The following is a 12,425-nucleotide window of genomic DNA, read 5'->3' on the forward strand; positions in this document are numbered from 1 at the left end:
CTCCAACCAGAGGAGTCCCCTTTTTGCCAGGCTGGAGCATTTGACCAAGTGGCCGTTCACATCCCAATATTTGCAGAATGATTAAAAATTGAAAAAAAAAAAAAAGCCAACCAAAAAACCCCCAAACAAATGGCAGTGAAAATGTGGTGCACAAAGACACATCCTCCTGGGTTGAAGCTTTACTGTCTGTGTTATTGCTGCTATTTGCATCAGAGCAGTAAGGGCAGAATGTGTCAGAAGAGGATTTTTTTTCCCAAGGGCACACTTGCTTCACTCCGGTGTGACCAGGTTTGTGAGTTCACTCCACCCGGGCTTTTCATGTTCCCCCAGAGGTGTTTTCTGCTGAGGCATTGAACAAGGTGATCTACTGCAGGGATTGGATGAGCAAGAGCTTGTTGGAGGAGCAGGTTAAGGTGAACACCCAGAGTGTGATGTAACCGCCACAGTTAGAAAGGAATCTTCTTTCCATGTGGCTGAAAGGACACTTTTTCAAACCTAAGGAATGGGGTCATTTCCTAGAAGACTTCCACTAATGACCCCCTATTGAGAGACCGCCAGTTTATTCACCAGCCTTCACAGAAGTAAACGTGAACACCGTTTATTTCTATCTTTAGCACACCTTTTATAGGGTTTTACAGGGTCCACGGGTAGAGCAAGCTACTATTGGCTAATGCACATAGGTTCACATTTTTTCTCCTACACACAAGGATATTGTTTTGCTTTACACTCTCTTCTGCAGGAAGGTTTCAAGGACTTTAGCCTTTAATATCACGACTTATTTCAAAGGCTGGTTTGTGCAGACAGGCTTTTACTAATATGTAAAATATATCAACAATTCCCCCTTTTTACACTGCTAGCCATTTTGAATGCTATAATGAGCAGAAGTTAACCCTTTGGCTATTGAGACACATTACACACACAGACACACAGACACACACACACATATTTATATATCTATAAATAATTTATTTATTTTTAATCAAAAGGCATCTGTTGACATTTGGATTAGTAAAAAGGATTAGACATGATCCTAGAAAAAAATGTAGCGTTCATGAATCAGGAGAGCATTACTCTGTAGACTCAAGCTTGTCACACTCATCTCTGCAGCTGATTCACATGTCCTTCACAAAATTACAGAATGGCTTGGGTTAGAAGGGCCCTTAAAGATCATGTTGTTCCAACCCCCTGCCATGGGCAGGAACACTTCTCACTAGATGAAATTCCTCATAGCCACATCCAAGTGGCCTTGAACGCTGCCAGGGATGCGGCATCCGCAACTTCTCCTCAATCTGTTCCAGAGCCTCAGCACCCTCACAATAAAGAGTTCCTTCCTAATATCCCCTTTGTGTTTGAAGCTGAAACCAACAACTATAAAAATCCTGTAGAGGACTGAGAATGAACAGAGAATAAAATCATTCACCTGCTTCCTAGAAAGCATTTCATACATATGGCTTATAATTTAATCTCACACATAAGGACGTGAATCTGCTACTTGTGCTGCCATTTGCTGGCTCTTAAGACTTGTCTAATGTCTGCTGTTGAGTGTAAAACCTACACAATGGTTGTAAAAAGATCTTTCAAATGTGTACTGATATTTTTCCTTAAAACATCCCTGTGATGCTCTAGTCCCCCAAATTTGCAAACCCACCACTGATGTGAAGACAACATAGGTCTGAGAATTTCTGTCTGCCCTGCTTGCAGTTGTAAAGTGCCATGGGGAGCTGGCAGCTCTGCAAAACATTTGAAATGTAGGTAATCATTGCAGGGAGTTGATCCTGAGATCCTGTTTCTGTGCAGCTTTTTGTGCGTATTTCAGACAGCAGGTGGTTGTTGTTGTGGTTTCCTTCTTATCCAGGTAATAGAGGGAAAATCAGATCAAACTTGTATGTCAGCAGGCATGCATTTAATGATTAACCTTTTAATGGCAGATCCTGTGTTGTCTGCATTCTACAATAAGTGCTGTCCTGAGTTGCTGTATATATGAATGTATTTTATAAGTTTTAATAGCTGATCTGCGAGGTCAGATGTTAGTACACACAGGCATAGACATCAAGGTGTTTGTCTTCGTCTTGGTAGTAGTCAGTTTTCTGTCCTCCTCTTTATGTTCTGGCTGTTTGCTGTCTGTATCAAAGATGTAAGAATATATGACAGAAATCTCTTTGGAATAGACTCTGAAATGCACTTAGGAGGGCTAAGTACAAATCTAATCTTTACTGCTACGTGCAGCAGGCTTCAGTATTTTTTTCATTGAAAGTCAGAGCCCAATATTAGTGCCTTTATTAATGACTCAGCATTACATTTCTGTCCACAGTGTAACTGGGCTCCTGTTTCAGAGACAATTTTTGCATTCTACTGTGAAGGACAAACTAGATAATATCCTAGCAGATGATATGGTTTTGCATTTGTTAGCAGTATTGATAGTTCACTATTCCGTAAGATGCCCTGATGCTTTAATTTCCATTAGAACAGAAATATTGTGGACCTTGTACAAAATGATAGTGGTGTAACTTTTCTCTAAGAAATCCTTTTTTTGTTTCTCTGTTTCTGCTGCATCTCCTCTGTATTTTTCTTTTTATTCTTGGATTTCTCCACCTCCTTTGGACTAAATTCTTTTGGGATCCTCCCTCGTGGGGAGCCCTGCTTATCTCAGTTCTTATGATTCGAAGAAAACTCCCAAGCTCGTTGGAATCTTGTTTCTCGTGTTTATTAGAAGGTCATCACAAAACTTAACAGGTCTCTCCAGGCTGGCTACACAAGGTTAATCTTTGCAATCTGGTATATTTTTTTCTTCTGATGGTACAAACAAGGCCTTGTGGCACACTTTGTGTCTGATGCACAAAATGGCCCCGAAATACGCAGTTCTTTTATCTTTATACCTGTTTTCACCCAATTAACAATAGACACGTGTATTATTTTTCTTAATGACCCAATGACCCATTACCTCTGTGATGCACTGCAGCATTCTCTAGCCAGTCACTTACTATTACCCAAAAACCTCTAGGAGAAGAACATGAAGGAGAAAGAAGGGACAAGAGACAACACCCTAAATCCTCCATCTTTTCTCCTGTTCTCTAAACTAACTTTTTCACCCAGTGATTTAAAGAAACTTTCGAATCTACACACTTACACTTTTAGCTTTTTCTATCTAACTTTAACATTTGTTTTCATGTATCACCATGAAAACATGCTCATGAATTTCATATTATATGAAATTCAGTTTTTTTCTAGATCTTATAACTAAGTGTCAGAAACAAGGGCACACACTCCGTATTCCAGACTCCAACAAGTGGAATGAGGCAAATGAAGTAAGGAAAGCGGAAGTTAGATCCACCCTGAGATATTGTACATAGAAGAGATATTAAAAAATATTGATAAATGTCTATTAAAATGAACAATTATTGATTCTGTTCACCCTAGAGAAGGAGAATGGGTGGGGGAAAAAAATGTTAAAATTGAGAACAGGATTCTTCCAGCAATTGCTGCTTTTGAGTCCATGCTATTGTAATGATGGAATATCTTAACTTGGGGGAGACGCATTAGGATGATAGCCTTGCCTTTTATATTTTTTTTTGTGCTCAGAATGAATTCCTTTGTCAGATATGCCGTGATCATAGTCGGTCCTACAGAATTTCACTATGCAATGTAAGGAGGAATTGTACTTCATGATTGCTGATAGCCTAGGTATAGCACCTCTAGCACCCACGTTTATATGTGATGGGACATAAATGCACATGTAATGTTTCTTCCCCATTACAGTCTGTAAATTTCTCTGAGGTTGTTCCCAGATTAAAACTAGACCAGGAAAAAGGCCTCCAAACTAAGATCAGGATCCAAAGAGGACAAATATGAAATAAAGAAAGAAAACTTAGGAGAGAATAGTACTGAGCAAATTGATAGGTCTACAGTAGATACCCATGGTGACATCCACATTATTTGTTTGCTCCTGGATTCTCACCCAGAGGCTCTTAACTGTGCCATTACAACTCCATACATTCCAACCCTTCTATTACGTACAGTGCCACTCCCCCTGCCTCTTCTGCCCTGCCTTTCCCTCCCAAAGAGTCTGTAACCATCCAACAGGGCACTCCAGTCACAGAGCTTGTCCCACCAGTTTCACTTAGGCCAATGATATTGATTCTCTGGCACTGGGTGAAAGTTTTGAGGCCATCATTGGTTGTTCCTCAAGCTGCATTCATTGGTATAGAAACATTTCCACATGTGGTACTTTGTAGCCAACACTTGTGGAGCAGATTGAGGGATCCCATTAGCGCTCCTTTCCTCATGTTTTGGCGCCCAATCACACTGCTCGTCACTGACCAGCCTGGTATTTTCCAATTCCCATTTCCAGTTTAAAGCTCTTTCAAAGAGCTCTGCTAGCTCCTGTGCTAAAAATCCTTTTCCCCTCTGAGAAAGGCTCATCCTGTCAGGTGTCAGTAAATCAGGTGTTGAATAGATCACCCCACAGTCAAAAAACCCAATATTTTTTCGCTTGCACCACCCTCAGAGCCATACATTGACCAGATGGACCTGCCTATTCCTATCAGTATAATACCTTGTTTCAGAAAGGTCAAGGAAATCACTAGCTGTGCTCCAGATCCATCAACCAGTTGTCCCAAGGCCCTGGCATCTCTGTTGATTGAGTGCACTGTGTCAGGTGAGTTGGTTTAAAAACCATTTATTAGTATAAGTGTTTTCTCAGGAGAGACATCTTTCTATGTCCCATCCAGGCACAGCAGGAGCAGCAGTGGCATCAGCACAGGTGAATTCCTCGTTCTCTTCTCCTTGTGCCCCACAAGGAGATGCTGCTTGAGAAGGTGTCAGGGCCAGGAGAGCATCTGCTGTGCTGGTCCCTCTGCTCGGCTTCCTTGGCTGCGTCCTTCAGAAGAGCAGGACAGTGCGGACACTGAAAAGTGGAAGGGAAGGGAAGGTTTGCTGCAGCTCAGGAGCAGGCAGTGGGGCAGGCAGGTGTGCCTGGGGTGCGGCCCTTTCTTTGTCATCCAGCCTCTTCCTGACTGAGCTGCATGAGATGTGCAGCAGCAAGACATGCAGCAGCGGGGCAGCCTTCAAATCCCTGCTGAGGGAAACCCTCAGGGAATAAGGCCACAGGATCTGTGCTGAGCTGAACCATGAGCAGGAGGGTTCCCTGTGCTGCACATGGGCTCTTCCCTCTGGGCTATGGCAGCTCTTGCCACCACTCAGCTGTGAGGCCCTGCTTCCTCAAAAGGCTCAGGTGCTCTTTGGGAAGCCAGTGTTGCCTGCTCTGCCTGTTGGAATTCTAGGAGGAGGTGTTGAGGTTTGCTGTACCTCGCTCCTGCTGGTCAGGGTCTCACCTTTTTCCGGCACGTAACAACTCAAATCCCTCGTTCACTTTAGCGAATGGCAGCGTGTGTGTGATCAGCAAGTCTGGATTGAATTTCTTCTCCAAATAGCTGGAAACTAATTTGGGGATACATTCCCTTGATTTCCAGCCTAGAAACAGGAGAAAGCAGCTGCATAAATAATGGGAGAAAGGGTGTTTTGGTAGGGTGGTGCTACTGTGAGGGTCAGGACTGAGAGACCAATGCTGGTGCCACAGTCTTGTGAGAGATTTTCTGTTCTTTTGGATGAGTGGGTTTCTGTGTGAAACAAGCAGAGGACCATTTGCATGTGTAATGCTAATGTTTAATGCAGGCAATGCATGCTCGTCTTTAGTTGTCTTCTTCTTGAAAACCCTCCTTACTGTGACTTGTCAACTACCATGAAAGGAAAAGCTGAAATATTTAGACTGTATTCTTAAGTCTTATACCTCCAAAAATAGTCCCTTTCCAGGTACGCCCAGTCACCAGAAGCATGGGATCGATGGAAATTTCGGAATCCGTTACCCCAATCATCACACAGACACCAGTGTTCATGTTGCAGGAAGCCAAGGCAGCAATCTGATGGGACAGGCAGGAGAATTAGAGAAAGCCCTGATGAGCTGGTCAGGGGAGTGTTCTTTCTGTGCAAATTCCTGCTCCTCCCTGGTAATCTGAAAACAGACATCCCCCCTTGTGGAGCAGAGCTGGAGGGCTTGTGGCCTCTTTTAAGATTTGTACGCTGTTTCATCCTCAAGGCAGCAGACGGCCTTTGTGCCTCCTGCATTGCAGGCAGCAGGCGAGGACCTTCCCTTGCGGGTGAATTTTGTGCTGAAAGGAGCCTGTGATGATCTGGGAGGGAGGAAAGGTGCTGAAGCGCCACCTACCATGGTGTCTGCCTGTCCGATGGCCTCAAAGGAGTAGTCCACGCCCTGCCCGGTCATCTCGGTGAGCACCTCCTGGACGGGCTTCCTGAAGTCTCGGGGGTTGATGCAGTCGGTGGCTCCCAGCTCCTTGGCCTTGGCAAACTTGTCGTTGTTGATGTCCACGGCAATGATGCGGGAAGCTCCAGCTGCCTTGCAGCCCATGACGACAGAGAGGCCAACTCCTCCGAGGCCAAAGATGGCACAGGTGGAGCCTGGTTTTACCTGCACAGATGGGACCCTGTGAGTCTCCATCAGGAAGAGGAGGAGGAGGAGGGAGCAGGGGAGGTTTCATTTGCACAGGATTGATGAGGTTGTGAGGGTGTCCATGGTGTGCTAAACACACCTAAATACCAACCTTGGCTGTGTTGATGGCAGCCCCATAGCCTGTGGAAAACCCACAGCCAAACAAGCAGATTTTGTCCAGAGGTGCCGCAGCATCGATCTTGGCAACGGCGTACTCTGGGACCACGGTGTATTCAGCAAAGGTGCTGATCCACAGGAAGTGGTGGATCTGCTTCCCTTTGCAAGAGAAGCGGCTGGTCTTGTCTGGCAGCAGGTTTTGTGGTTCAGTGAAACTGTTGGGAGGTAGAAACATTAGTATTTGATTGACTGATAGGAGCACATTTTTTTTATTGATTGATTGATGAAGCACTGATGGGGGTGTCAGACTTGTCACAAAGTCAACGCCGTGTAGGTGTAGGGGAAAGCAAAGCAAACTCACTGGAACTTCTGGCAGTAGTTGGAGTCAGGATTCCGGCAGAAGCTGCATTCCCCACACTGAGGGATGGCAAGTGGGATCACTTTGTCTCCTGCAACAAAGTGGATCTCTGTTAGGTGCCTTTTGCTCAGTAGACCCTGAGGGCACTGCCTGTTGAATCACATCTCCTGAGATTTCTGAGGGCAGAAACCTACCATGAGCCCTCTGCTTTCCCTGTGAGCATGAATGCTCTGTCCCCCAGTCATCTACAGGAGGAACAGATTGGGAAAGTGGGCATGAGAGTCCAGTGCAATGGAGTGTGCGCTCAGGTTTTTAACCACTGACTCAGGAGCAGGGGGAAGTTTCTGAGCTCTTGGCAGAGATTTGAGGCCTGAATCCTGGGTGTGCGTTTGAGTGTGTGTTGGTTACCTGGTTTCACAGAGGTCACTCCTTCTCCAATGCTTTCCACAATCCCAGCTCCTTCATGGCCTGGTATAACTGGGAATTCTACGTTAGGTAAGGAACCTTTCAAACCGTGATCATCGGAGTGACAGATGCCTGTGGCCACAATCTGTTTGTAGAGGAAAGAGTAAATGGTGATTTGTAGAAATAGTCCAGCCTCTCTTTATCTCAGTTTGTGGAAGATTTTTTCACAGAACGTCTCTGGACTGTGAATGCCTATGAGAGGACACAGATCGTTAGGTTGTATCCAAGGTACAGCCACAAGGAGAGCAACTCCCGCAAGGGAGAAAAAAAATTGAAATAAAGTTTTTACCTTGATCCGGACTTCCCCTGCCTTTGGAGGTGCAACTTCCACCTCCTCAACAGAGAGAGGTTTGCTGGGGGCCCAGGCAACAGCAGCCCTGCACCTGATAACCTGGAAGCAACCGAGAAGAATTCATTGCAGAGAAAGGTTCACCTTTGACAAAAAGCCCAGACAGTTGTTCTACAATCACCAAAGCCAGAGGTGTACAACACGGGTCTCTGCACACTGCAGCACACACTTCTAGAGCTACACAGCTGTCCTGTGCTGTTTCTGGGGGTTACTGGTTGGGTGGGATGTGGTGGGACAGCAGAAACACTGGAGTACTCAGCTGTACGTGAAGCCAAACAATGTTCAGTAAACACTGACTTTGTGTGAAGAGTGAAATGCAAAATGAAGTGGCAAAATGAAGTGGTGTATGAGGCAGATGTAACAGCAATGGGAGCGCTTCTGTTGTTTAAGGCAAGCAAGAGGGAACTTTTACTTTTTGTGGGTTGAAGGTACATAAAAAGAGGTTACAAAACACTCCCAGCCTGCCTGGCAACTGGATAATTTCTCCCCTTGCCAAAAGGATGATTTCTTTGTGCCATTGCTCAAACCCTGTGCTGCTGAATCCAAAGTTGTTTGGCATCAGCAAAATGGAGTTTGCAGCTTGAAAAGGGCATGGCCATGGACAAGGTTGAGTGCAGGAGACGAGTGGCTGAAGAAGGCACCACTGAAGAGCTCCTTTTGCTGTCAGAGCAGGAGCACAGAGTGGGATTGAGCAGGATTTTTCCGAGCAGCACAATTGCGTATTTTGTGTCCCGAGCAGCTGGGCAGGACAGAGGGGGAATGCACGACCTAATGCAGGTACGGACACGTGCAGTTGTCCAAAAGCAGAATCTGGTGAAATTCACAGGGGTTTGGAAGAGGTGGAGGAGGAGTAAGGTGGGAAGAAAGAGGGCATGCAGAGTGGTGTGCAGGCTGAGCCTTTTGCAGGGGATTTCGCCAAGAGCAGGGCACCTGGGGAAGGAGGATGTGAAATGCGATGTCCTTACTTTTCCGGCAGTGGCCATGTGGTCTTAGCAGAGCTGTGTCTGTCGCTGTCGCCGGCTGGAGGGAAGCTGCCTCTGGCCCGTGTGGCCCAAGCCGCGCGTTGTGGAATTCCCCAGGCGTGGAGCGGGAGCAGTCCCGGTGCGGCACCGTCGCAGCTGGAGAGCGCTGGTTAATCTGTGTCAGATGCTGGGTGCTAGGCAGCGCAGCGAGTGCTGAGGGGAATGTTATAAATTGTCGTGACAAATAGAAGGGTCAATTTATATAATAATTAATGAATGCCAATTTTTATCAATTCAGCAAGCAGTAAAGCAAGCAAAAACCCAGCTGGGGATGAGCCAGAGGACACTTTGTCTTAAGTGTTCCGCACACGGCGTGCCTTGGCTGAGGAGGTTCCCTTATTTATACAGTCCCTGCATCTGTGCCTTCCTGGATCGCATCAGTGCCTGCGCCTCCTAGGGCATCTTCTTCTGCCTCTTGGTGGTCGTGGGTAGGCAATTCTCCTGAATAAGGAGATGTTCTACTTCCCCTTTGTTTAGCCAGATACCATGCTACAGATTTAGCTTTGCAGTTTCAGCTTCTTGCCTTCACAGCCGGATATGTGGTCATTGTGGTTCGGCGTTTCTGCAATGTTAGCTTTTTTTTTTTTAAACAACCTTAGCAATCATATTTTATTTTAGTAATAATATTAAATTTGATCAACAAATAATTAAAATTTATTACAGGGAGGAGCTGTATAGCGGCAGGGAGATGGATGGGGGCAGAAGTCCTCCAGGGAGGCTTTATCGGTGACCCTACCCTTGGGCCATTCTGCCTGCTAGGCACAGAATATGCAGAAAGATTTTTTTCCTCCTCCAGTTGCTTCAGGCAGATGTGAAAGGAGGAGATTTGCGGCACTGGTGGGTCTTCCTTGGCATCCCCTTTTTGCCAGGCTGGAGCATTTGACCTCGTGGTCATTCACGCCAAGGTATTTGCAAAGTGGTTAAAAATTAAAAAACAAACAAAAAAAAAAAAAAAAACCAAAAAAAACCAAAACCGAAAAAAAAGCAGTGAAAACATGGTGGGGTGGACACTGCCTACTGGTTTGAAGCTTTACTGTCTGTGTTATTGCTGCTATTTTCACCAGAACGGTAAGGGGAAAGTCTTTCAAGAAAGGACTTGGTTTTCCAAAGACACAATTACATCACTTCTGTGTAACCTGGCTTGTGGGTTCACACCCCCTGGCCTCTTCAGGTTGCCCCCAGAGCTGTTTTCTGCTGAGGCATTGGAGAAGGTGATGTATAGGGGATACAGGATGAGCAAGAACTTGTTCGTGGACCAGGCTAAGATGAGCACTGTGTGTGTTCAGGAACTGCTTCTGTGTTTGGGAAGACGTCAGCCCCATGTTCATGTGTTCAGCTGCTTGCAGAGGTTTGTGCTGGTTCTTGCTGCTGAATACCCCAAACCTGTTTCATGGGCTGAGGAGGAAAGTCAGTAGCAGCTGCAGGACTTAAACTTGGCAGGCCAAGCCCCCATCTCTCAAGTTCCCTGATCCCATCTCCAGCTTCAGGGATGCAGCCCAGCTGCTCTATCCTACCCCAGCAGGTGTCTGAGCTCTTGCACAGAGCATGGCAGCCCTGTGGTGTGACAGTGGTCCCAGCCACATGGAAGTGCTGCTTGGCATTGCAGCTCCCCAGCCCTGCTGGTCAACCCAGACTCGAGATGATAACATGCTCCTGTCTTGGAGGTGAGCAGCTGGCTCTAGAGCAGACACGCACTTGTGGATCATTTTAATCTGTATTTCAGGTAAACAGAGATATTTAGAACTTTCTCTCAAGAAATTTCTACTTTTTCAAACATTTGTTTGCATACCTCTGGTAGCCTCAATGAGATCATGAATTATGATGATGTATAATTTTCCAAGAATAAGGAGTTTTAGAATGAAGTTTTAGAGATTTCAGTATTCAGCCTGGTCACCCTGCTGCATTAAAAAAAAAAAAAACAAAACTATATTGACTTCTATTGTGATTTATGCAGCTTGTTAGAGAAAAAATTTTTTCACTTGTCCAGAACAACTTTTTTCACTTGTCCAAAGATGCGATAACCCCTGAACAAAACATGGGCTTGTTGTCTCCTAGGTGTCTGTGTAGCACAGATTTTATTACTGGGATCTGTGGCCTCCATCTGATAACCTGGAAGTATTGGAGGGGATTAAGTTGTGTGGGAATGATCATTTGGCTTTGATGCACTGTCAGGGAGCATGATCTTAAAAGCATATGAAAATAGAGCTGTACAGTGGAGCATGTGCCATTTCCCGGGGAAGTGTCTGGGTAGGTGAGATGTGGTGGGAGAGAAGAAACATGGTAGTGCTCAGTTGTACGCAAAGCCAAGTGATGTTCAGTTAAACACTGCCATAGTTTAAGGTCTGAGGAAACACCATTTGTGCTTTGTCTGATAGTTAGTTTGTTTCTTGGGAAATGAGTGTATTTTTCATGTCTTTCGTGGATTTTTTTTTGTGGTGTCATCATGTACTAGTGGACAGTTGGTGCTCTTATGGGGCATGTGGTCTCTACTCACTCCCAGGAAAGCTCCTAAATGGAGGCTTACACAGAGTTGTGCAAGAGCTGTCCAGAGCTCCTGGACCCTCCTGGAGTACCTCAGAGCCAGAGAGTCATTAGGAAGGGCCATCAGAAACCTTCTGTCCAAGCTATGCAGCCACATAAACCATCTTCAGCTGAGTGTTGAGGGCCTGCAGGGCAAAATATGCTAGGAAAGTATGAACTTTTTGTTGTTTCCCAGTCAGAATACACTTCTTTCCTCCATGTGAAGACAGATCCAGATGGCTGCCTTATAAAATATGCCTAATAAGAATGATTTAATGGGTTTATTGTTTTGGGCTCCAGCAACTATCCTACTAAAGATACTAACAGATGGCATTTACTATGCTTGGCAGATGACAACCACAAAAATGGGCTTTGCATCATCCTGAAGATGATAGAATTGAGGTTTGTTGTACTTTAGCTCTTTTACACTGATGACTAAAGTTCAGCTCTCAATTGCTGTGTAAGTTTAGTTTATAGGTATGTTTAAAGACCTTTTTCTGTTAAACTGTAATCTCTTGATCCTCAAATCATTAAACTGTGATCTCTTGCCCTCAAGTCATTAAACTAGCTGGGCCACTCAAAGAATCTTTCTGCTGACACAAACAGGTAAATCATCAGTAGCATAGCTCCCTTGCTTCGCAGGTTCTTCTACCCAGCTGCCATGTGTGTGAGTGCTTGCAAGCTCTGATTAATCCATGCTAAAATATGTCAAAGTTGACCATATTTGCCAAGATAGAAATAGCCTCTATTCTTGTTTCCACATTGCAAATTCAGAAAACAGTAAGTGTTGCTACATTTTATATATTAGTAAAGGCCTGTATGCACAAACCAGCCTTTGAAATAAGTCGTAATATTAAGGGCTAAAGTCCTTGAAACCTTCCTGCAGAAGAGAGAGTAAAGCAAAACAATATCCTGTGTAGGAGAAAAAATGTAAACTGTGTGTGTTAGCCAATAGTAGCTTGCTCTGCCTGCAGACCCTGTAGAACCCTATAAAAGGTGTGCTAAAGATAGAAATAAACGGCGTTCACGATTACTTCTGTGAAGACTGGTGAATAGCTGGCGGTGTCTCAATAAGTACGATGTTTTATGTTT

General features: G+C 45.0%; 1 protein-coding gene across 1 annotated transcript; it reads right to left on the bottom strand.

Moving 5' to 3' along the window:
* Positions 1-4,659: 4,659 nt before the first annotated feature.
* On the bottom strand, positions 4,660-8,990 carry LOC131578609 (alcohol dehydrogenase 1-like). Its single transcript, XM_058837537.1, has 9 exons — positions 8,757-8,990; positions 7,732-7,833; positions 7,386-7,527; positions 6,981-7,068; positions 6,615-6,834; positions 6,221-6,481; positions 5,786-5,915; positions 5,331-5,469; positions 4,660-4,903 (listed from the first exon to the last, which is right to left on the bottom strand). Exons 1-9 carry the CDS (start codon positions 8,772-8,774, stop codon positions 4,879-4,881), a joined length of 1,125 nt encoding a protein of 374 aa, XP_058693520.1. The 5' UTR covers positions 8,775-8,990; the 3' UTR covers positions 4,660-4,878.
* Between the last annotated feature and the right edge of the window lie 3,435 nt (positions 8,991-12,425).

The sequence above is a fragment of the Poecile atricapillus genome, chromosome 4, assembly GCF_030490865.1.
Source record: "Poecile atricapillus isolate bPoeAtr1 chromosome 4, bPoeAtr1.hap1, whole genome shotgun sequence".
Lineage (NCBI taxonomy): Eukaryota > Metazoa > Chordata > Aves > Passeriformes > Paridae > Poecile > Poecile atricapillus.